The sequence below is a fragment of the Pyrus communis genome, chromosome 8, assembly GCF_041283825.1.
Source record: "Pyrus communis isolate YQ-2024b chromosome 8, ASM4128382v1, whole genome shotgun sequence".
NCBI lineage: Eukaryota > Viridiplantae > Streptophyta > Magnoliopsida > Rosales > Rosaceae > Pyrus > Pyrus communis.
The window spans coordinates 20,596,473-20,622,854 of record NC_142572.1 but is presented as its reverse complement, the minus strand read 5'-3'; the positions used below and the strand labels follow the sequence as shown (position 1 = coordinate 20,622,854).

Below are 26,382 nucleotides of genomic sequence, written 5' to 3'. Positions count from 1 at the left end.
CTTCGTCGCGTAAAGTAAAAAATCATTGCCTAAGGGATTGTGCAACGCAATCTTCGTCGAGCGCTAACCGTCGCGCCAAGGCAGTGACGGTAAGGTTTGCGCGACGAACAAGTAACGTGCGTCGCACAAAAAAGGGGTTTACGCGACGCACGTCCTACATCGTGCAAAGTATCTTTGCGCGACGTAGGATGTGCGTTGTGCAAAGAGGTTTTGCACGACGCAGGATGTGCGTCGTGCAACACAACGTAGGTGTGTGTCGCGCAAACCCCTTTTTTTTTATAAAAATTATTTTGTATTGGTCAAAAATATTTTTTTTTTTTTTTTACTTTTTGATGAATATTATAATTAAATTCTAAAGAATAATTAATTAACCAAGCAAAAGTATTTAATTATAAAATATATGAAAATGTACATACAAAATGTTCGAACAAAAAAAGAAAAAACTACAAGTGAACTAGATTTAATACATCAGGCTACTGGGTATCGACAGGGCAAGGTGGCTCTGAGGTCGAAGGTGGAGCAAGATGAGATGATGGTAGTGGGATTTGCAGGCTGGACATCTATATGGCTTGCACAAGGTCTCTCACTGTCCTGGCATAGTTCCTCATCTGCTTGCCCTGGGCCCTCAGCTGCGCCCCATCTGTTCACTCTGGGCCATCATCTGCGCCCTCATCTGCTCGCCCTGGGCCCTCATCTGCTCTTCCTGGAAGCTGACCCTTTAAGGTTGTCACTTCCTCCTTCAATGCATTAACCTCTGTTGTGTTCGATCTGGAAGAAGAAGCACCTGTCTCACAAATTCGCGCTTTGCCCATACACCGAACAATGACGACCTAAGTTCTGATCCAAGACATCAGTCATGATCTGAAAACCTACATCCTCGGGTACCATGACATCCTCGATCAGGGTCTCCAGGGGAAGCTGCGATGTTGCTTCTTGGAGAACAGCAATACTCTTTTCCACCATAGTAGCATGTATTAATAAAGAAAAGGCATATAATGTTTAATAACAAAATATAAATAATATTTAAACGACTCATACATATAAGAATATTAATAATTACATATACTTACAAGAAGTTGCTTAGTGTTCTCATTATTAGGTCGTTTATAACGTAAACGTCCTTGAACATGTCGATCTCTGGGAACTTAGAACCCTCCTGAAGAAAAAACCATTAAGAAAATTCTATTAATCAATAATAATAAATAAATTGTATAAAATTTCAAAGTTAATATACTTTTACCTGACATCGTGCCTCAAGCCTATACAAAAAGGGCTTCGAACCGGAATGGTGGAGAAGTGTCTTTAACGCCCGAACTTTCTAGCCAACAACAGATTTCTTCTGTTAAACACACAATATACATGTTAGTACGACTATTTGAAATAAATTAATAAAAAAAATCTTAAAAAATAACTAAAACAATAATAAATTGTTATTAAAATATTATGTACATACCACAAATTTTGGGTCCGTAAAATGTTTGCAGAGCCATTCCCAATCCTTTAGCCGATCCTGGAACTCTGTTGGAACATGTAGGCGAGCAATCTTTGGATTATCCCATCGCTTAAAATACATGTGAAAATTGTTCTTCCATTGTTTGTACTGAATTACTAAGGTCTTCTCTAAATAGGCCATGGTCTCAGGGGATATGTCCTCAAGATCATAAATGACCTACGAATATGAAAAACAATAAAATAATAGTAAGAAATTTAATAATATTAAGATAATATATTTTGGTTTTTAATATTTGTAAACAAAATTACAAAAATGATAAAGGCTAAAAATTAATATACTAATCGACAACTTGTCTCGCACCAGCTCCCTCGTCTCCTCAGGAATGTCTGCCCAAGACTCCGACTGGAAAGGATAATTTTGTTGAACAACAACACCACAGCTACTAGCAACGCTGCTATGCTGTTGTGAGGTAGCCGCTCCACGATGTCGCGAGTTATACGCAATCTTGATCTTGGAGGCGCCCTGACGTGCGCTCTGTGCCTGCTTCAGCATTCGACTAGGCCCCCTGGTGTTTTTTTTAGCTGGCCAAAAATACTTAAATGGTGAAAACCCTAAGCTTAAATTTGAAAAAAAATAAAATTCAACACAACCTCCTCTAATAATATAGCATTTCCCAAAACCTTAAAACAGTAAAATAACAGTAATTCACAACCCGCAACACATTTTCACAATCCAGGAAATTTTCACCATCATAAAAATAATAGTTTTAAAATGAAAAAAAAAATACAACATAGTGAGAATTAGAAAAAACTACCTGGCTGGGAGGCCTCACCCTTGACTTTGGATGCCGAGGAATTGTGATCAAAAGGCTCTGGCTCGCGGTGGCACCGATGAGGCCACCGTGCACTAAGCTGCTGAACGGACACTGATGACGTCGATGAGACGGGCACCTGGGACGCCGTAGAAGTAGCCTCAGCAGGGGTGTAGGCTCCCTAATCAATGGAGCACTCACGGCTGGAGCAGTAGATGCTGCTAATGCGGGAGGCGCATTGGTCACACTTCGACGACGAGTGATCAACTTCGACATCTATACATTTTTTGAACCATAAAAATATAACATTAGAAACTATGGGTCTTTTGATATGGGTCCAAAGCCACTAAAAACTGGACCTATTTCAAAAGTCAAAAGTCAAAAGTCACTAAAAATTGGACCTATTTCAAAAGTTGGGCTGTAAGATTGGACCTATTTCAAAATTTCCCTAGAAACTAATCCTTTCTTGCATTTGAAACTAGAAGAAAAAAGCAAAGAAAACTGATCAAATAAACCGTGTGTGAAAAAAGCATTGATATGACATCTTCCTAGTAAAAACACACTTCAACCCTGATTTAAGAAAAATACATTTAAAAAATCAATACACTACCAAAATCAGCAACAAAAGTGAAGCACACAACAACAAATAAAAGGACCATGGTAATACATAAACAATGCAGCTACCAAATGCCAATATGGAAGTAATCCATGTCTAAAAGGTCAGTCAAACACTGCTTCTATTTAACAAAGCTAACATAAATAACAGTAACTGAAAACAAATATTTTATAAACTCAATAGAACCAGAAAACATGTCCTGTACATCTCAGAAAACTCTGCCTACCATATGTTGTTCTTGTTTAATAACTATGCATATTCTTTTACAATTGAGCCATTAAGAAGAAAAAAAATGAAAATTCTCCATAAAAAAAAAAAAAAAACATTTGATAATTTTATCAAAAAGAATGACAAAAGATAATATAAGGTGGTTTCTCAAAGATCAGACTATTCTAGTTTTTCCTTTAGAAATCTACGTTCCAATAATAACTGCAGCGATATAGAAATCTACATTCCAATAATAACTGCAGCGATATCCGTCTACACTTAATAGTTTTTTTTTTCCTCAGCAAAGGGACATTTAAAAACGTAAAAGGACTTCCATTCAGAGGTCAACCAGATAACAAGCACACATAACTCAAAATTATTCATCCCTGTAACTATGACTTTCTAATAACAGATCCATACAAACATTTGGAAACGCAAAAGACTTCCTGCCTCATCAACAACTATTATGTATTGCTCACCTGAACATAGCAAGCCAATGTAACAAACAAACCAAAAAACCTATGTCCGAAAATAAACGGCTCATGGTGGAAATGAACTTTTGTGAAATCAAAGTGCATTTTTTCCTGTCATAGTATTACCTGCCTTACCTCTGGATGAGGTTCTTCAACTTTAGATTGCTCACTTGACAATTCAATGAAAAAAGTTCAGTAATTATGAATTAAGTGCACAAACTCAGAACAACTAACTTGATTTACTTTTCATTAATTACAGAAGCACCAACAACAAAAGATTGTTAAGACGGAGAACATGATCAGACGGGGAAGTATTTCTTGATGCAAACAACGAAAAAGAACATAAAAGCAAACATTTTCACTGAGCAAAAGATCTTGCCCTATAACCCAATGACTCCAATTAAAAGGGATTATCAGGACTTGCAACTTGTCACAGCCAGCAAGCACATTGGCACTTGCAACAGCATGCAACATGTTTGCTCTAGCACCCTTAAACAGTGACTTAGCACCCTCGTTTTTTATATTTTTCTTAAATGCATCCGAAGAGCTACTATATTTAACTGTTGCTTCTTAGGTCATCATCATTCGTGGCACACTGTGTCAATGGGGCTAAGAAGCTAATCTAGCACCAATCGTAATTCCCCATCCCAACAAGAAAACAAGAAGCTAGCAAAGAAGCTATCATGCAGGCCACCAAATAAAACCACATGTTTTAGAGAATCGTACATTCCAAAGTAAAGTCCACAACACATGATAATTCCAACACAACTAAACCATTAAACTGCCTTTCAACCACCCTTCTTGGCAGCCTTGGCATCACTTGCCAAGCACTGACCTCGTATTCAATGGGATGATGCTATTGAAGATGGATGCCCAGAAATAATATGCCCAGAAATTGTTAGCATTTTCCTCCATGTTCATACACAAAACATAAATAACAAAAATCGCAATTTGACCCTAAACCAGAACCAACATCCAATTTTATCTGGAGATTTCAACAAAGTACTCAAAAACCAACATGCAATTTGCGCCTAAACCCTAAATAACAAAAACCCATCGCCCTTACCTTGATTTTGGGACTTGATTCGTCGGGTTCGAGAGCGTGCGGCCCATCGTTTAGAATGAGGGGGAGAGATTCGCGTGGTGGTCTACGGGAAAGAGAGAGGGAGAGATTCGCGTGGTGGTTCAAGATTTGGGGTTCACGGGAAAAAGAGAGGGAGAAATAAGCGAGAGGGAAGAAAGAAAGAGTTAGAGGTCTACAGGAAGAAAGAGTTGGGGTTCAACATTTGGGGAAAGAATTGGAAAATTGAAAAAAAAACCGCCTATTTTTCACTATGGTACCTCCAAAATTATCACAACTAGCGCGACGAACGTATACAATTTGACGTCACGCAAAATGGTTTTGTTTTTTTACATAAACCCCACAATAATATATTTGTGACATCCCACATCGTCCAGGGGAGTGATCCTTATATGTATATTCTCATCCCTACCTAGCACGAGGCCTTTTGGGAGCTCACTGGCTTCAGGTTCCATGGGAACTCCGAAGTTAAGCGAGTAGCGCTCAAGAGCACTCCCAGGATGGGTGACCCACTGGGAAGTTCTCGTGTGAGTTCCCAAAAAACAAAACTGTGAGGGCGTGGTCGGAGCCCAAAGCGGACAATATCGTGCTATGGTGGTGGAGCGAGCCCGGGAAGTGGTCCCCCCCGGGTAGGGATGTGACAATTTGGTATCAAAGCCTAACCCTAGTCGCGAGTGTGCCGACGAGGATGTCGGGCCCCTAAGAAGGGTGGATTGTGACATCCCACATCGCCCAGGGGAGTGATCCTTATATGTATATTCCCATCCCTACCTATCACGAGGTCTTTTGGGAGCTCACTGGCTTCGGGTTCCATGGGAACTCCGAAGTTAAGTGAGTAGCGCTCAAGAGCACTCCCAGGATGGGTGACCCACTGGGAAGTTCTCGTGTGAGTTCCCAAAAAACAAAACTGTGAGGGCGTGGTTGGGGCCCAAAGCGGACAATATCGTGCTACGGTGGTGAGCGGGCCCGAGAAGTGGTCCCCCCCGGGCGGGGATGTGACAATATTTTTCTAACAAAAACACACAATAATTTTTTTTACATATATATCATTCAATTTCTTAAGTGTTATAAGTACAAAATAAATAAATTAAAATATACTTAGTATATACCATTGAACTTCATGGGAAATGCATTGTACGAAACTAGTTTCAAAGATCCAACCGTCAAACTTGTTTGTACATGTTTAAAATTAATCAGAGTCCATTAATTTTAATTTTTGAATTAAGTTTTCAATTAAATTAATTTAAAAAGTTTTGATTAATAAACACAACTGTTTGAAAAGAGTTGTACGGTTTCAGATACATCCAAAAGGTATTTGAAGATGTATGAAAGAGCTTATATAACTGAAGTCTCAGTTCCATCGTATATCATCTTTTCCATTTTCCCATCTCTCCCATACAAAACCTTACAGAGAGCAAACACACAAAGCAATTCGTCAGAATTCTATAATCCAGTACGGGTTGTAGAATTAAATAGTTGTATCCTAGTCGAGTAGACGTCATAGAACCACAAGCACAAAAGTGGGACGAAAATATTGTTTGAAGAACATAGTTTTTGCGCTAGCCTCTATCTGTGATTCAATCAAGTTAGTATCAATTTAATTCTTGTATTTATTTTTGTTATTTCATTCTGTATTGCAAGTATATTTCGTAAATAAAGAATTAGTATTTCAATTTCTGTTATTTTATTTATTTTTTGAATTGTTCTCCAACACTTAGTTATGGTTTATTGGTTATTTTGGTAGAATTTTGATACTTTGTTATATATTTTCAATGTAGGACATTCGACTTCCTCCAAAGCAAAACGTGATCAAATGGATGAATTTTATAGTGATTCTAATTGGAGGATGTTTTTGAGTCCTTCAAAATGATTGTATCAAAATTTCATATTTTTCTACCAAGTCCTTTGACCGTGGTAAATAAAAGAAGTCTTAGCGCGCAGCTTTCCATGATTGACGTTTATGGACGTTTTGGGTATTTTGAACATCAAGATGGCACATTTTGAGGAAGATTCCTTCTGAGATTTGTTAGGAACATCTCAAGCTTTAAAAAGAGACTTTTTAGGACCAAATCGGAGTTGATTTGGTCAGTCAAAAGTCTGATTTGCTGAGATGTCCGAATTTTAGTTCAAATAGGAAAGCTTTTATTTCCTAATTATCTTAGGGAAGTGTTATTGGCACTCCAAAATTCTCATTCTACACTCCTCACAAGTGTATTTTTCAATCCTAATATAGAAAGTTCGGAATGTAGAATAAGATTTTTAGAGTGCTAATAACAATTCCCTTATCTTATTATATTATGTTTCCTAGTTTTTAAAAGACATTTTCTAGGTAGGATTTTATTTTGTAGTAGTATAAATAAGGCTATTTAGCCATTAGAGAAAGGGAACGCATCAATTTGGAGAACTTAGCTAGGCTTTGACGATTTGTATTTCAAGGTGTTTTTTTATCATTTTTCTATTTCAATAAAATTCCTTTTGTTTTATGGTTGTTCGTAACTAATTGTTGTTTGCTAAGGCGATGCCTTGAGCCTTAGCATGAATATGTAATTTTTATTTAATTGTTTATGATATTATGCATGCATGCTTTGAATTATTAATTATTGTGTTTAAACTATCTCTATATGTTAATGCTTAGCTACCATTAGGATGTTTAGATAAATAATCGGATGCAATTAGGTTGGAATGCCACCGGAGGATTGAGTATTGCTTCTTATGATTGATAGTTGTAAGTTCATCTAGGGCGAATGACAGGGGTTGCATGGTTTTTCAAAGGGTTTTCACAAAGCGTAATGAGTCATGCATGTTTATATTTGATCTGAATGCCACAAACGGATTGCATGTTTGATATATGTTCTAGCTTGAATGCCACAAGTAGAATATGCATAAGGAAAACCTAACCTTCAAAGTTGCATGTGTAATTTATAAGTAATTGGTAAAACCACATAAGATTTTGTTGACCCTAGAAATTACAAAGCCTACGTGGCGCGCAGGCCGAGTAACTAATAAGATAACTACGTCATTCGGTTGAATGCAGGGTGTGCCAACTCGTCGGCCAAGGAGTAAAATTTGTTGATGTAGTGTTGAGCGCGTTGCTGACTTCTTTATATTGCGACTGCGGCCGAGGAAGGAACAAATCTCGGCCTTCGGATTCTCGAGCCTGAAGACAAGGCTGCTAGTTCTGCGAAGTTCACAAATCGTTGGTGCCGAATTCGGTCACAGTGATTATATTCGTGAGAGTATAAGTATGTCGAATTGACACCAGACTGTACGGACATAAATATTCAAAGGTGATGTATGTCTTGATGGTGAATGTGGTTCGACCGTCAGAATGCCGAACTATGAAACTCACTTGTGAGTATCCAATCATAAAATCACTCAGCGTTCAATGCGCCGAATGTCGTAACTCGTAACACCTTACTTCGCCGAAAAGGCTAATAAGATGACCTCTGCCAATAAGGATTCGGAAACCCTTCTTGACCGAGACTTGGATAGGTAACCAGTCGGCCTCGATGTAGTGTTGTTTATCCAAACTGAAGGTGTTTGCCGGTTGCCTTCACATTGCTGTTTATCTAAACTGAAGATGTGTCGGCGAAGAAAAGAAAATGAAAAATCTCAAGATGTTGAGAGGTTTTGCGCAGGGCAATTGTGTGTTGAATTGGCGGTCCTCCAATTGTTGCATAATGTTTTGTATTTATAGTACCGAATTCTTCTTAAGATCGAGTCAAAATCATATCTGGATTGAAACTTCTTGTTCTGTTCCAACTCTGCTTCGACCAATCCTACCCCCATTAGGACTTTGTACGCACCCCTTTTTGAGGTTTTATTCATTGTTGATCAAGAATCCTAATTGCCCTAGGACTTCCTCATCCCCTTTGCTTATCCAAACTACTCCTTCTTGTGATAGGACTCGACCATCCTTGCTGAATGGCCTGAGATTACCAGACAGCCCATAGTATTTTTGAAACGGCTTTGGGCCAAGCATAAACCTACACTCGGCCCAACAATATCATTTTGAGCCCAAATAGATTGTTAAGGGGACGACGGAACCCTAGTGTCATTTTATCATTATTTTCTAAGATTGTTCTCTTTCAAATTGGTTTCTTTAATTGTTTTAATTTAAAATTCGTTTTTAATATTCTAGGTCATAAAATCAACATTTTCGAAACTTTGTTTTAAATAGTTAATTAAGAATTAGTGTTAATACAAATTATTCAGTCAATCTATATGGAAACAACCTTACTTGAGCTACTATACTATGATAATCTAGTACTCTTGCAACTATTTTTAAGTGTTTTTATCCCTACTTTTGCAGGTGATAAAAATCCTATCAGTTTCAATTGAACAGAAAAATAAAAAGAAAACAAAAGAAGAGAACTCTCGGGTCATTCTACGATTTTCAATTGAATTCGGCATACATATTGTCCTTTGTGGTGATTAATCAAATAATGGTTATGTAAATGGAATTTGAAAGATTAATCAACTAATCAAACAACTTAATTATATGTTTATAGAAAGGACACCTAGAACACACCCACCATTATCTTGTCATGTGTGTATGGTCGGTAGTATGGAAGATGCTTTGCAAATGATGCCAAAAAGACAGTCATGTACAAGGAATGGAGTATTCGTTTGAAACTTTCATAGATTTCAAATGAGGTATAAACTTACTTTTTTCTTAAATCTAATTAATCCGCCACTTGATTCAAAGTTCAAGGATGTACCGTCATAGATGTCACACGTGTGTGAATTTTCTATATAGAAAAACTAAAATGTCACAACTGTTTAATTGAAAAATATGGTGGAGGGAGGAAATACTAATATTTTCCTTCAAAATAATTTGGAACTTTAAAGAAGAAAAAAAGGCAGTCCAGCCATGGTGGGTTTAATAGGGCGTCATTTTCCTCTAAAACAACGAACCTATATATTTGTAGAGCCAAAAATAATTCAAAAAAGTATGGAACTGACACGTGAATTATTTCTCAAGAAACACAAGACTGTCCCTATTAAATGAACAAGGAGCAGCCACATTCACCTCGCGCAGCTGAGGTAGAGCAGACAGATATCAACACCTCCTCAAGGCACCTCTGCCTGTAGGAAATGTCAAAGGTATTTATGATAGAATAATCTTTTATTTTTATCATAAATACATTTCTAATCAGAGAATACCTCTTTTAAGTAAGTTATCCTAATTCCATTTATTTAGGATATTTACCTAATTATTCTAATATATTTATTTACACAAATATATTAGAATATTCTACCCAAAATACCACTTAGGGCCGGCCACCCCTAAACCCTATAGGGTCAGCCCATCTCCTCATTTTCTCCTATAAAATACTTCATTTATCTCCAAAATTCAAGAAGTTTTAGCTACCCCTAAAAAGGCTTTTTGCTTCCCACAAACACTCAAACACATTCTTTACAGAATTCTAACTTTGGCATCGGAGATTCTTTGGTCAAAGTCCTCATTCATCGTGGGCGTGTGAGGCTTTTGGCTTTAATCTTAGGTGTTATTATTTTGCAAATACAGATTCATCAATCAAGAAAAGGTGGAAAATTGCATCCACAATATTCAATCCAATCCATGGTGGTTTGAGAGATCAATTTCAGCTCTCCAAATTTCTCATGTGCCATTTGCGGTGGCGGGCTCACTTCATTGTAGAATCCAAATTTCTGAATCTGACTCCAGCTTTACGAAGGTTTAAAGTCTTTTGATTGTTTTCAGGTGTTTCATATTCTTCTAGTAATTTATCAATAATTCTTGTGAGAGTTCAACATTTTGATTTGTGAGCTTATTTAATTAATCAAATCTATAGCAGGATAGTTGCAATGTACGGAAGACTTTAGAGTACTTCTAGTATTTGTATCATTCTAACCAAGTGTAATGTTAGGGAGACCAAAATTTTAAATCAAATTTGCAAACCAAATGATATGTCACCAATAAAAGATAAGCATGTTAATCAATGCTTAAGTAATAATCCAATCATCAATAACCACATCATTTGGTTTGCACACAGGATCGTCTCTCAGATTTTGGGAGCTCTGTGCGAAATTTACAAAATGGCTCATTTTTAAGATAGTTTTTATTTTACAAAAAGTCGGACAATATCTTGGTACTAGAAAATAATAACTTAAATCAAAACAACATTTAGGACTCACTGATTCTGATTGTAAGTTTACAAATGTCATTAAATAAGTAAAAAGAGTTACAGACATAACATTCACTAAATAATCAAAAATAGTTCAATCTTAAGCAACCAAATAAAGAAGAAAAAAAAGCTTAAAAAACTCTAACTTTAAAGTTTCACTTGAATATATAGTATTATTATATAATAAAATTGAAAAGAAAAATGTTTTTTAAGGTGGTGTTATTGGCACTCCTACTATCTCATTGTGTACTTCAAATTTTTACATTTAGAAAGAAAAAAATTACACTTACAAAAAGTACACTATAAGATTTTAAAGTGCTAATAAAAGTATATTTTTAATAAATAACATTATTACATATAAATATAAGATATCAAAAAATTTTGGGGGCCCTTCAAATTTTGAAGCCTTGTGCGATTGCACCTTTCGCTCCCCTTCAATGCTGCCTCTGTTTGCACATTTAGTTAAAAAAAATTGGTCTCCCTAACATAATCCTTCTAACCAATCATGTATGTGCAGTCAATTTGTTCTAGAATTGATAAACATGTGAGTCTCGTTGTATCTATTAGAGGTCATATAACAACCCGTCCCGGGATTTACGGAAGAAAATGAGTATTTTTGTATTTTCACTAAATTTGGGGGATACTTTCTTTTTTTAAATTGTTTTTGAGCCTTAATTGGTGAGCCCAAGGGGCCCTCCCCCTGTTTTGTTTCCCGGTTCCCTTTCCCGTTCCCTTTCTTTTGTTTCTTCTAAAAGTCTCTCTTCTCTCTTTCTTTCTCTTTATCTTCCTCTCCCTCCCTCCGAGCAGAACACACACACACACACCCATGCCCACACCTATAGCTCTTTTCTAACCCCGTGGTTGTGTTTTGGACGTCAAATCACGAAGAAACCACCCCGGAGACATTTCCCAGTTTTCCAGCGAGCACCGCCCCTTTCGAGGCAATTTCCGGCCAAACCACGGCGAGTTGGCCGGCGTACTAGGTATCAATCTCTTCGTCTCGCTGAGTACTACAACTTTCCTTTTTGTTTCACCCAATTTCATTGAGTATTGAAGAAGTTATACTCATTTGAATCTTACCTAGTTTTCCGGCGGACACCCGTGGCTTCCAGGCTGTTTTCCGGCCAACTCCGAGCACGATGACGGGAACCAAGGGTATATTTCGATTCCTTACCTTCGGGGCTTCAATTTGGTATATTGAATGACATGTTTTGGTTGAGTTTTGAGCTCCAACGGAGCTTGGGAATTCTCCGACCGAAATCCGGCCTTCTCCTTCCTTGGAATCCGGCGAACACCCAAGGCCTTTGGGCCTTTCCTGCCAAGCCCAAAACCCTGGGCAGCCCAACCCAACATTTTTATTTTTTATTTTTATTTTTTGTTTTAAAGGCCTTGGGCCGTTTCTTTTAGGGCCTCCGGCCCGTTAACCCTAAAACCCTTTAGGCCCAAATCCAAGTCCAAACCCTTTAACCCAATCCGGATCCAAGCCCAGACCCGTTTGACCTGCTGACCCAGACTCGGTCAACGGTCAGCGTTGACTTTGACCGTTGACTTTTTGGGTTTTCGTGCGGGACCCCTCCTAGGCTAATTTCGACGTCCTGAACCCGTTTCCGATGTCTGTTTTCTCAAATTCAATCGTTTGAGTAGAGTTTGACTAAATGTACCCTTTATGTGCTTAGGGGCGATTATTTGTGGCGTTTCCTTCTTCGCTAGATGGCGTGGCTTTTTGACGGCGAAGTACTGTGAGTGGACCTCTTCTAAAAATGCATGTTTTGATAGTATAAATGCATACATGAAAAGCATGATTTGATGATTATGTTTTATGAAACGTTTTACGAGATAACATGCTTACTGAGGCTAGTTTGAATTATTACTATTTTTCCTATAACCCATGTTCTTATAGAATGTCTGATGGATGACGATATGATATTTAGAACATGTTTAGAACACCTCTTTATAGTATAGATGATGCATGACTTTATACTATGAAGTTGATTTTCAATATATGTATATTCACTGGTTTTGTACTTACCTAGTAGTCCTTTCCGCTACGGGACGTAGGGATAGATTCGGTCCGTCCCGGGCGACGGTTTGGTGTTGGCATAGGGCCTGGAGTGTGTTTTCCTCTGACTGTCTGCTCAGAGACAGGGAGCCGGCATGGGGCCTGAAGTGTATTTTCCTCTGACTGTCGACTCAGAGACGAGAAGCCGGCATGGGGCCTGAAGAGTTATCAGACATTCACTAGTGTTTATTATTTATGCGAATTATGATTTGAGATATTACACGACATGCTAGGCTTCGGAAAACCTATGTTTATCATTATATCTGTGTTTTCATAAAACCTGGGGGTTAGTACGTTGATAACTGTTTTATTATATATATATATATATATATCAACTTGGTCCACTCATGTTTGTTTTGCGCCCCCTTCAGGACTTAGAATTGAGGCATACAATCCCGACGTCCAGGCACTTCCGCATCAGCATCTTCGAGTCCTCTTGGTGTAGGACCCACTCCTTGTTTTCATTCAATTTTATATTATTTTCTTTTAGTGTTCTAGATTAGTGGTGTGCTCTGAACACGGTCCTTATTTGCATATTAATTATTCTTTTATATTTATAAGCCTTATTTATCCTTTGTTTTCAGTATTTACACTCAATAAATGGCTTTCGTCACCCTCGGGTGTCGGCCAGCACATGCCTATCCTGGTATTCAGGGAATATCGGGGTCGAGGCGTGTCAGGTCAAAAGTCAATATGTGTGTGTGTGTGTGTGTGTGTGTGTGTGTACAGGCCATTTAAGGGAAAGGATCCCCATTTTTCAAAAAAAATGGGGACACCCTCTTGACCAATAGATTTGACTTTAATGAAATTTTGTGGCTGAGATTAAATCACAGGCCACAGAATCTCAACCACAGAATTTCATTAAAGCCAAATTTAATGGTTAAGAGGATGTCCCCATTTTTATTGAAAAATGGGGATCCCTTCCCTTAAAAGCTTCCTATATATGTGTGTGTGTGTGTGTGTGTGTGTGTGTGTGTGTAGCGTGGCTATGTAAGGGATGCCCCGATGTTGATAATGAATTTCGCATTGATGGGAAAATGGACCTTGTAAGAACTTTTAAGAAATTGGGCCATCCCCCATATTGTCAATTGGGTTATGGTAGATCCCTAACTTTCTTCATGGTATCAAAGCAAGTTGTCTCATATGTGTGAAACTCAATGGTCACACGTGATCCACGTCACCCGATTTGCATTGCCCACGTGTTAGACTTGAAAATTCGCCACACGTGAAGAAGAGTGTTGAGAATGAATCTCACGTTGATATGAACAAGGATCTTGCAAGGGCTTATAAGAAATTGGGTCACTCTCCATATTTTCAATCAATTTTAGGGTGAAACCCCAACTTTCTTCCGCTAATTCTTTATTGGCCGAGATGTATTATAAATCGATAACATTGTATCTGTTATTTAATAAAGAATATATAATTGCCATTTTTGCATTTAATTACATGAAGAAAAAAAAACAATAGTAGTGAGTAGGAGGGACAATATTCACTGTTGTCAACTATATAATATACATTAATGGCACACCAGGTCAATAGCTAGGTTGTTATACATTGTTAATTCATCGTATGATTTTTTTTTCGTAATCCTTAATAGTTACATTAAGCGAAGAAATTCCGAATTAATTCATTTAGTTGTCTTTGGAGTTTTGAATTCTCCCGCAGGGGCTTTCATTTCACATCTACCTACCGCATATATATATATATATATATATATGTATGTATGTATGTATGTGTGTATGTATGTATATGTTTCATCTTCAAGATAGAGTTGCTTGCAACTAGAAAAGCTCGCATTCGAGTTAACATGAGTGCCATCAGCTGGAGACTTTTTTTCTCTATCTGCTTTCTCTTGTCATGGATTTTCGATGTGGCCGTGACTGCAGCCGGAAACACAAGGATCCCGGTGAATGTGGGAGTTGTTGTCGACCTTGATACGCCGAGTGGGAAGGTTTATTTGAGTTGCATCAAAATGGCTCTGGACGACTTCTATGCATCTCATGCTCACTACAGGACCAGGCTCTTCTTGAAAACTAGGAACTCCAAGGAAAATATTGTTGGTGCAGCTGCTGCAGGTTCTCTCTCTCTCTCTCTCTCTCTCTCTCTCTCTCTCTCTCTCTCTCTCTCTCTCTCTCTCTCTCTCTCTCTCTCTCTCTCTCTCTAACATGAGATTTTGAACTAGCTAGTTAGCAAGTATTACTAGTTACGGAATGCTTTACCTTTACATACATATATATATAGGATTGGACAGAGATCAACTCCGGATCTCACTGTCCAGAGCCTAAGGAGCAGACAATTCGGACTACTCAAATTGAATTCGGCAGTTCCCATTAACTCATTTTGCTGGTCTACCTCACACAAACCAAACACTTCAATTTCTCTTTTACACAAACCAAAGGCCTAGATTTTTTGGTCCTTAGGCTCACATGATTGTGATGCACATTTTGACACCCACATTGTAGGGCCCACTTCATAATGTATTTCAACAATTTGAACTGTCTATATTTTAAAACATCATTCATAAATCATATTAAACAAATCCAAAACTATTAAGACATTCATTTGTAGTGAAGAAAATAAACAAATATGGTTTTACAAAGAACCTCTAAATTTAATGCAACAGTCTTATAGTTTTGGATTTGGGTGATTTTTGGTAGACGTGATCACCTTTTAGAGAAGACCTAAAATATAGACGACTCAGATCGTTGAAATACATTACGGAGTATACTCCATAAAAAAGTGTGTCAAAATGTGTGTAAAAAATGTGTGTCCTCATATCCTAACCATATATATATGACCATGTCATATAACTCAGTCAAGGAAAATGATTTGTGCACAATACTTTTTCTTCTTCTACACACTCTTATTTATTATGTCCCTAGATTCTCCTCTTATTTATCTAATTTAAAAGTCATAAACAAATCTTTCTCAAAAAAAAAAAGTCATAAACAAATAGGGGTGTACAAAGAAGTAAAGACATGTAGAAATCGTTTCCTTTTAGTCAAAAACCTGTATAGGACGAGGTTCTCTCTCTGACATGAGAGTTTGTACTTGTTAGCAAGTATTACTAGTTGCAAGGAATGCTTTAGATCATCTCCAACTCATGGGATAAAACTTAAAATATAAGCTTTAAAACTCCCTCCCCATCTCCAAAACTAAAATAAGCCCTGGGAGAATATATATCTTTGGGCTAAATTTCCTCCAGAAATTAAGTCTGGCTTAAATTATTCTAGACCCACCAAACTATCATATTTCAAACATTTTTTGGGGTTTTTACTTATAATCAACAACTGTGATCAAATTAGATCAAATATAACAGTTAAAAATAAAAAAATTGACGGTCCAAAATTAAATCTAAAAAAATTGACGGTCCAAAATTAAATCTAACATCTAAAAAAATTTTAAAAAAAAATATTTAAATCAAATTTCATTTAAAAATTTATAAATACATATGTATTTGTATGATTTTTAATTACTTATCGGAATTTAAATATTTTGAGATAAAAATGTTCATAAAAATAAATTAGGATAATCTACATAAATTTTATTTTCAAAAAAGTTGGCAAAAAAAAAAAAAACCATTATTTAATAATCTTGGTCTAAAATTTTAAGCCATAACTGTGACATCCCACATCGTCCAGGGAGTGATCCTTAAATGTATATTCCCATCCTTACCTAGCACGAGGCCTTTTGGGAGCTCACTGGCTTCGGGTTCCGTAGGAACTCCAAAGTTAAGCGAGTAGCGCGCGAGAGCATTCCCAGGATGGGTGACCCATCGGGAAGTTCTCCTGTGAGTTCCCAAAAACAAAACCGTGAGGGAATGGTAAGCCCAAAGCGGACAATATCGTGCTACGGTGGTGGAGCGGGCCCGGGAAGTGATCCGCCCCGGGCCAGGATGTGACAATTGGTATCAGAGCCTAACCCTGGCCGCGTGTGTGCCGACGAGGACGTCGGGCCCCTAAAGGGGGGTGGATTGTGACATCCCACATCGCCCAGGGAGTGATCCTTAAATGTATATTCCCATCCTTACCTAGCACGAGGCCTTTTGGGAGCTCACTGGCTTCGGGTTCCGTAGGAACTCCGAAGTTAAGCGAGAAGGGGGCTAGAGCAATCCCATGATGGGTGACCCACTGGGAAGTTGCTCGTGAGTTCCCAAAAACAAAACCGTGAGGGAATGGTAAGCCCAAAGCGGACAATATCGTGCTACGGTGGTGGAGCGGGCCCGGGAAGTGATCCGCCCCGGGCCGGGATGTGACAATAACCATTGGGGGAGAAAAACAGTTTTTGGGTTATGACTTAAAATTTTTTGGCTTAAATTTTCAAGTTTTATCCCTAAGGGTTAGAGATTGTCTTAGCTTTATATATATACACATATCGGGTCATACAATTCATTCAAGCAAAATGATTTTTGCATGATAGCTTTTCTCCTTTTCCGCACTCATATTTATTGTATTCCTTAGTTTTTCTCTCATTTATTTAATTTAAAGGCCATAAACAAACAATGGTGTGCAAAGAAGAAAGGCATGTAGAAATCATTTCTCTTTAATTTATAAACAGAAATAATTTCCCTTTAGTCTAAAAATCTGTTTTAAGTCAAATCTTGAGTTTTGTTCCAAAAAAAAAAAAAAAAAAAAAAGACCATGTATTAATCAAAATCTTGAAGCTCGTACATGAGTGTGCGGTTGATTTTTTTGGATTACCTGTTGTTATGTAAAATTTAAGAAAGCTTGCACTAGAACCTAGAGATTCAAATGACAAGAAAACTAAATGTTTGAATAGTAGTAACAACTTATGAAAAATAATCCTACTCAAAATTATTCATTGGCGATTCATAGAACTTCATCGTTGTGATCATAAGCATTCATAGTAAAAATAGCTCTATAAAGATAGCATATGCAAAAAAAAAATCAATTAAAACTAAGGTCTTTTAATCTTATCAAATTAATCAATCACAATTTTGAACTTTTTTTTTTCCAATGGAACACAGCTCTGGATCTGATTAAAAATGTAGAAGTGCAAGCAATCCTAGGGCCAGAAACATCAATGCAGGCAAGCTTCGTTGTTAATCTTGCAAACCAAGCTCATGTCCCAATTTTATCATTTTCTGCAACAAGCCTCTCTCTTACTTCTCTCCAAAGCCCTTACTTCTTCCGAATTACACAAAGCGACTTTCACCAAGTGAAAGCCATAAGAGACCTTGTCAAATATTATCGATGGAGACAAGTTGTGCCAATTTATGTGGACGATATGTATGGGGAGGGAATTATACCCTCTTTACTTGATGCACTACAAGAGGTGGATGCTCAGGTTCCCTATCGTACTGCGATTCCCCCATCAGCCAATGATGATCAAATTGGTAACGAGCTTCACATGTTAATGACTAAGCAAACGAGAGTCTTCATTGTGCACATGATGCCTAATCTCTCCTCTAGACTATTTTCCAAGGCAAAAGAGATTGGAATGATGAGTGAAGGCTATGTTTGGATCATAACGAATGGCGTAGGAAATCGTTTATGGTCAATCAGTCCTATCCTCCAAAATGCAATGGAGCTTAACAAAAACAGTGGAAACAGATGTTCCAAAAACAGTGGAGCTTAACAAATTCAAAATACGGTGGAGAAGGCAATTCCAGCAAAACAATCCGACCATGAATGTGATTGGTGTTGATTGTGATGCTTTTGCACTTCGGGCTTATGATGCAGCATTTGCACTAGCCTTGGCTATTGAAGAGGTTGGGATGAATACAAGTTTTGGTTTCCGAAAGATGAATGATTCCTTCAACTCAACAGATCTTGAAGCTTTCAAGGTCTCTCAACATGGTCTTAAACTTGCCCGAGCATTATCAACTACTAGATTCAAGGGCATAGCTGGAGACTTTAGTCTTGTCGATGGGCGACTTCAATCATCAACTTTTAAAATAGTCAACGTAAATGTTGATAGGGTAAGAACAATTGCATTTTGGACACCGGAAAGTGGAATGGTGAAAACATTGAATTCAACAAACACAAGTACACTTTCAATTTCGAAGAAGTGCAATTTTGGACCGATTATATGGCCAGGAGTTTCTCGATCTGTTCCAAGGGGATGGGAGATCCCAATAAAAGGCAAGAAGTTGAGAATTGGTGTTCCTGTGAAGGTTGGTTATACAGAATTTGTTAACGTAAGTAAGAATCCTGGCACTAACACAACGGAAGTCATCGGGTTCAGTGTTGATGTCTTTAAGGCTGTACTGGGTGTACTGCCATATGATCTTCCTTATGAATTCATTCCCTATGAAAACCCTGATGGGACCAGCGCTGGCAGTTACAACGATTTGGTCTATGAAGTAAATCTCGAGGTAAAATTTAATCGGCATTATAAATGCTGGTATAACTGATTGCAGTCAAGATTTCATCCATTATATACTGTTCCTTGATTTAAAATTCTGTCTTTAACTCAAGTATAACTGATTGGCATTGCTCTCATATTTGTTATCTGATTTGATCATTTATCGTTTGCTGGACAGAAATTTGATGTTGTGGTGGGAGATATAACAATTCGAGCGAATAGATCCTTGTTTGCGGACTTCACAATGCCATACACAGAATCTGGTGTAGTGATGGTTGTGCTAATCAGAGATACGAGGAGCAAAAACGCATGGGTTTTCTTGAAGCCTTTGACATGGGACCTATGGCTTACAACTCTTTGTTTCTTCATCTTCATTGGTTTTGTCATTTGGGTGCTTGAACATCGAATTAATGAAGATTTCCGTGGCCCTCCCTCGCATCAAATTGGCACAAGCTTCTGGTTCTCCTTCTCCACCATGGTTTTTTCACATAGTAATACTGTTGGAAAATCAAATAAAAACAGGTTGTTAATGGTTAAAACAAGCTGTCAGTTTCTTTCCAGGGTGTTTTTCAGCAACTACAAAGATCATTGCTTCCTCCATGTGTTAGCCGAAAGGAGATTGAAAGACAGCAGAGATGTGAGCTGCTGTGTGCAAGCCGAAAGGTGGTTATTACAACCTGCCATGATGCAATGCATGTGTATGCCAACTGTCAAAGTTGCTGCATGTGTTTGAAAGGGTGTAAAGATGTGGAACACCATCATTCATTATATGTATTGTTGGATTGTTTATTTTTTCAGTTTTGTATAAATAGGCCATCTTGCTAAGCCTTAGTGTATATCATCCGAATCCCATTTCCCATTCTCATTTTCAGCTTGTAAGCTATTGATTTTTGTAAACTCTCTTTTCATATATCAAAGTCCAAGCGTTTTTTTTCAAAGCTTGTTGCTTCCCTCCTTTCTCTATTTCTTTGTCCAATTTTATTGAGAGTGAAAGTGAGAGGTGTGATAGAGTTTGTAAACTTATCACCCACATATTTTGGTATTGAGTTAGTAAATTTTTCAATACCAACAATTGGTATCAGAGCCAGAATACCATTCTGGCAGGTGCAGCAGTTATGGCATCCAACTTAGTGCAGCTCCAAGTTCCCACATTGAAGAAAGAAAATTATGAAAGATGGTGCATCCAATTCAAAGCATTGTTTGGATCACAAGAGCTATGGGAAGTTGTCAGTAATGGGTATGTTGTACCCACTACCAAGCAAGAAGCCACATATACTGCAGATCAAAGGAACACTCTCAAGGATTTACGAAAGAAGGACCAGAAGGCGTTGTATCTTCTTTATCAAGGATTAGAAGATTCAACGTTCGAGAAGGTTGCAGAAGCAACAACGAGCAAGCAAGTATGGGACACACTCAGTACAATCTACAAAGGAGTAGATCGGGTCAAGAAAGTGAGATTACAGTCACTTCGAGCAGATTTTGAAACTGCTCACATGAATGAAGGAGAGAGCATCTCCGACTATCACTCAAGGCTCATTGTGATAGTAAATCAGATGAGGAGAAATGGCGAGAGACTCGATGAAGTACGAGTTGTGGAGAAGATACTCCGGTCACTCACATCTAAGTTTGAGCATGTGGTGACTGCCATTGAGGAATCCAAGGATTTGGAGGCGATGAGCGCAGAGGAGCTACTAGGATCCCTCATAATTCACGAGCAACGCATTCAGAAGAATGCAAGCCCCACAACGCTAGAGCAAGCTTTGGAGTCAAAGTTGAATATTGACAAACCAAATAAAGGTCGTGGGCAGTGGAACTCATGTCGTGGGAGTTCATCCAACCGTAGCCGAGGACGAGCCCGAGGAAGAGGTCGAGGCTATGCACAAAATCTAGGTCAGTCTCAGGAGTGGAGATCTACTCGAGGAAAGGCGCATATCCAGTGTCACAGTTGCAAGCAGTATGGACATTATGCAAATGAATGTTCATATAAAAATGGTGAGCATGTCAACATGGCAGAATCAAGTGGAAATGCTGGTGAAGAACTTACAGTCTTACTAGCACACCATGATATCAGTAGCCAACAAGATGTCTGGTATTTAGACTCTGGTGCAAGCAACCACATGTGTGGAAAGAAAGAGTTTTTTGCCGAACTCAAAGATGGGCCTTATGGATCTGTAAGTCTTGATGACTCCTCAAAGTTGCCAGTTGAAGGCAAAGGGAAGATCAAGATCATCCAGAAGGATGGTAGAGAAGAATACATCTCCGATACCTACTACATACCAGGTATGAAGAGCAACATTCTGAGCATTGGTCAACTGCTCCAGAAAGGGTACATTATACATATGGAGAACATGCTTCTCACTCTCAGGAATGCAAGGAGAAAGCTTATTGCACGTGTTCGAATGTCAAAGAACCGGATGTTTCTGTTGAATTTGAACACAAAGATTGGAAGCTGCAACATCGGTGTAATGGAAGATGGGTCATGGAAATGGCATCTTCAGTATGGCCATCTTCATTTCAATGGCCTAAAGTTGCTGTCAAATGAAGGAATGGTTCGTGGTCTACCCCAGATTGAAGCCACACGCCAAGTATGTGAAGGTTGTGTGCTTGGCAAGCAAGCACGACTATCATTCCCTGTTGGTGATACATGGAGAGCAAGGGCACCACTGCAGTTGGTGCACACAGATATATGTGGTCCATTGGATCCTATGTCTTATGGAGGTAATAGGTATTTTATTACCTTCATTGATGATTTCAGTAGAAAGACTTGGGTCTATTTTCTCAAGGAGAAGTCAGCTGCCCTAAAAATTTTCAAGGAGTTCAAGGCACTCACAGAGGCTGAAAGTAACCACAAGCTTGTGGCTGTGAGATCAGATAGAGGTGGAGAGTACACCTCCAATGCTTTCCAAGCCTACTGCAAAGAGCAAGGAATTAGGTATCAACTGACTGCTGCCTATACACCACAGCAAAATGGGATAGCCGAAAGAAAGAATCGAACCATCCTTGACATGACAAGGTCCATGCTTAAGGAAAAGAATTTGCCAAAAGAGTTATGGGCAGAAGCTGTAGCTTGTTCGATTTATTTGTTGAATCGATGTCCAACAAAGAGTTTCAAGAGGATGACACCACAAGAGGCTTGGAGTGGATACAAGCCGAATGTTACACACCTAAGAATTTTTGGGTGTGTTGCATATGCTCAAGTTCCAGAAGCCAAGAGGAGGAAACTTGATGACAGAGGTGAGAAGTGTGTGTTTGTGGGCTATAGTGAAGAGTCCAAGGCATACAAGCTCTACAACCCACTAACTGGCAAATTAGTGGTTAGTAGAGATGTCATCTTCAGTGAGGAAGAGGCATGGAAGTGGAACAACAAAGAAGTCAGTAAAGAGAAGATCGTTTCCACTGATTTTGAAGAACCAGAAGTTGTACCACCTGTTGAGCAACAACCTGCTTAAACAACCACAACAACTCCATTGCACAGAACTGCAAGGAGTGGTCCGACATCTAGTGAAGAAAGCAGCTCCTCAACTCCAGTAAGGCTAAGAAGTCTCACCGAGATATATGGACAAGAAGAAGAAGAAGAAACCAACCTTTTCTTCTTGTATGCAGACCACAAGCCTCTCTCATTCAATGAAGCTGTGGAAGAAGATCGTTGGAGAATAGCCATGGAGGAAGAAATCCATGCTATCGAGAAAAATGACACTTGGAAGTTGACAAAGCTTCCACCAAATCAGAAGGCTATTGGTGTTAAGTGGGTGTACAAGATCAAACGCACTGCAGATGGGAGTGTAGATCGGTACAAATCAAGGCTTGTAGCAAAGGGCTACAAACAAAAGTATGGAGTGGACTATGATGAAGTCTATGCTCCAGTTGCAAGACTTGACACGGTAAGATTGCTAATCTCTCTTGCCGCTCATCATAAATGGAAAATTTATCAATTAGATGTCAAGTCAGCCTTCCTTAATGGAGTTCTTGAGGAAGAAGTGTACGTGGAACAACCGGAAGGCTTCCAAGTACAAGGAGAAGAAGAAAAGGTGTATCGTTTGAAGAAGGCTTTGTATGGCCTCAAGCAAGCACCACGAGCTTGGAACTCAAGGATTGATAACTACCTTCACCAAAATGGATTTCAGAAATGTCCATACGAGCATTCAGTTTACATGAAGAATGGTGAAAAATGGGAGTTCTTAATTATTTGTCTCTATGTAGATGACTTGTTGTTTACAGGAAATAATGAAGCAATGTTCTGTGAGTTCAAGCAATCCATGTTCAGTGAATTCGAGATGACTGACAATGGATTAATGTCATACTTTCTTGGCATAGAGGTGAAGCAAGAAAGTGACGGTATCTACATCTCTCAACAAAAGTACATGAGAGATATATTGGAGAAATTCAATATGGACAAGTGCAATATTGTCAACACTCCAGTTGCAACTGGATTGAAGCTGTCCAAGGAAGGAGAAGGTGAGTTTGTAAACTCAACCGTGTACAAAAGCTTGGTTGGAAGCCTAAGGTACCTTACAATCACAAGACCTGATATAGTTTATGGTGTTGGACTCGTGAGTCGATACATGGAAACACCAAGGGAGTCTCATTGGCTGGCCGCCAAGAGAATTTTGAGGTACATAAGAGGTACTCTAAACTATGGTCTATTTTATAATTTTGGTGAAGATGCAAAATTATTTGGTTATTCAGATAGTGATTGGGGAGGTGACCAAGATGAAAGGAAAAGCACAACTGGTTATGTGTTTTTTCTAGGATCAACAGCTTTCTTATGGACTTCAAAGAAGCAATCAATTGTTGCTTTGTCATCGTGTGAAGCCGAGTACGTTGCTGTAGCCTCAACCGTGTGTGAGGCAATTTGGTTAAGAAATCTGTTGAAGTCAGTGTGTCATCCACAAGTGTAATCGACTGTGATTCATGTGGATAACATCTCAACTATCAAGCTTGCTAGGAATCCAGTCCAACATGGAAGGAGTAAGCACATCGATACCAGGTTCCATTTTTTGAGGGATCATGTGAAGCAAAAGACAATTGAGCTTGTCTATTGTCACACGAAGGAACAAGTGGCAGACATCTTCACTAAGCCACTGCCAGTTGAGCCATTCAAGTTGCTACGTGAAATGCTAGGGATAAAGGCGTTTTAATTTGAGGAGGTGTGTTGGAAAATCAAATAAAAACAGGTTGTTAATGGTTAAAACAAGCTGTCAGTTTCTTTCCAGGGTGTTTTTCAGCAACTACAAAGATCATTGCTTCCTCCATGTGTTAGCCGAAAGGAGATTGAAAGACAGCAGAGATGTGAGCTGCTGTGTGCAAGCCGAAAGGTGGTTATTACAACCTGCCATGATGCAATGCATGTGTATGCCAACTGTCAAAGTTGCTGCATGTGTTTGAAAGGGTGTAAAGATGTGGAACACCATCATTCATTATATGTATTGTTGGATTGTTTATTTTTTCAGTTTTGTATAAATAGGCCATCTTGCTAAGCCTTAGTGTATATCATCCGAATCCCATTTCCCATTCTCATTTTCAGCTTGTAAGCTATTGATTTTTGTAAACTCTCTTTTCATATATCAAAGTCCAAGTGTTTGTTTTCAAAGCTTGTTGCTTCCCTCCTTTCTCTATTTCTTTGTCCAATTTTATTGAGAGTGAAAGTGAGAGGTGTGATAGAGTTTGTAAACTTATCACCCACATATTTTGGTATTGAGTTAGTAAACTTTAGAATACCAACAAATACTCCATCACCACTTCCTAGTTTCAGTTTATGAATTCCAAATATTTTGACTGTTAAAATTTCTTCCCTCAACCTATGCCTAGGTTAACACTTACATTTGTTATACTTTTTTCAGGGGAGAAAGTTGTCAGCAACTTGACCAGATTCTTGATGATTATATGGGTATTTGTTGTGCTAGTACTCACACAAAGTTACACAGCTAACTTAGCATTACTATTAACAGTCCAACAGCTCCAACCAATCACCCAGGTAAAGGATCTTTTAAAAAGTGGTGTTCATGTTGGTTACATGAATGGTTCTTTTGTTTACGAACTCCTGAAAGAAATCGGTTTTGAAGAGTCAAAGCTTAAGGCTGTTAATTCCATGGAAGAATCTGATGAAGCACTTTCCAAAGGGAGTGGAAAGGGTGGCATTGCTGCTGTTATTGATGAAACCCCCAACATGAAGCTTTTTGTTGCAAAGTATTGTTCCAAATATACGATGATTGGTCCAATCTTCAAGACTGATGGCTTTGGCTTTGTAAGATCTTTCTCTCCTTTTATACATATACAAACAGCACGCACATGGAGGCAAGAAAATGACTTCTTTGATATGACTTAATTTGCAGGTGTTTCCAAAGCGTTCTCCTCTGTTATGTGATGTTTCACAGGCGGTCCTAAATGTGACCGAAGGAGAGAAGATTATGAAAATTGAAAACAAATGGTTCAGTCAAGGAAGCCATTGTGAAGATAATCCAACGGTCTCAAACAACAGTCTTGGGCTTGAAAGCTTTTGGGGTCTATTCCTCATCGCCGGGGTGGCTTCCATTCTTGCTCTCGTCATATTTGCAGTTACATTTCTTTACAATAATTGGCATGTCTTAAATCATGCTGAATATTCAAGAGCTTCGAAATGGAGAAGGGTTCGAGCCATGTTTGAAATTTTCAATGACAAAGATCTCAGCTCCCATAATTTTAAAAGCAGTCGAGAACGAGATGGAAGTGCTGGTGTTCAAGATGAAGTTAAGCCCTCACCTAATAGCAACTGGCCTGGAAGTCCATTCAGCTACTTCAACCACACAGATAAGGATTTCAGATTCTACGAAGGGCAACAATCTCCATTTACTTCTACTAGTCATGCATCTATGGAGACAACTCCTGATACAACTTAAGAAAATAATTAAGATTCAGCGTAAAGGAAAGGAAATAAAACGAGATTCTGGCCTATTAAAATTGTAAATCTCTGAATTCAAACTTTCAGCATAACTTGTTTAGCTTTTTTTTCTTGTCTCTAAATTTAGACTTTAAATAGGGAAAAAAAAAATTCTAATATTACTAAAATAGAGCCCTAAGACTTTCAGTAATCATAAGGTATTTGGATCTTATATTCTTACAACTCATCAACCTCAGACACATACACACACAAACACAAACACGCGTATGACTTACAACTTAATTACATACAAGATTTCAAATCATATGAAGATCTTAACTTACACACAC

General features: G+C 38.4%; 2 protein-coding genes across 4 annotated transcripts; one reads left to right on the top strand and one right to left on the bottom strand.

Annotated features, from left to right (window-relative positions):
• Window positions 1-367: 367 nt before the first annotated feature.
• On the bottom strand, window positions 368-4,866 carry LOC148695311 (uncharacterized). Of its 3 annotated transcripts, XM_088698267.1 has the most exons (7): window positions 4,627-4,866; window positions 2,268-2,540; window positions 1,814-2,034; window positions 1,454-1,669; window positions 1,241-1,339; window positions 1,071-1,156; window positions 368-951 (listed from the first exon to the last, which is right to left on the bottom strand). In XM_088698267.1, the coding sequence occupies exons 3-5, from the start codon at window positions 2,003-2,005 to the stop codon at window positions 1,319-1,321; spliced, it is 429 nt and encodes a 142-aa protein (XP_088554393.1). In that variant the 5' UTR covers window positions 2,006-2,034; window positions 2,268-2,540; window positions 4,627-4,866; the 3' UTR covers window positions 368-951; window positions 1,071-1,156; window positions 1,241-1,318. The 3 variants fall into 3 exon arrangements, with proteins under 3 accessions (XP_088554393.1, XP_088554392.1, XP_088554394.1); XM_088698266.1 differs by having other exon boundaries at window positions 1,071-1,339; XM_088698268.1 differs by lacking the exon at window positions 4,627-4,866 and adding an exon at window positions 3,687-4,607 and having other exon boundaries at window positions 1,071-1,339.
• Window positions 4,867-14,656: 9,790 nt separating this feature from the next.
• LOC148695310 (glutamate receptor 2.8-like) lies at window positions 14,657-26,051 on the top strand. The gene is made up of 6 exons (XM_088698355.1): window positions 14,657-14,924; window positions 17,837-18,365; window positions 18,400-19,186; window positions 19,355-19,667; window positions 25,017-25,420; window positions 25,509-26,051. The coding sequence occupies exons 1-6, from the start codon at window positions 14,657-14,659 to the stop codon at window positions 26,049-26,051; spliced, it is 2,844 nt and encodes a 947-aa protein (XP_088554481.1).
• Window positions 26,052-26,382: the final 331 nt, after the last annotated feature.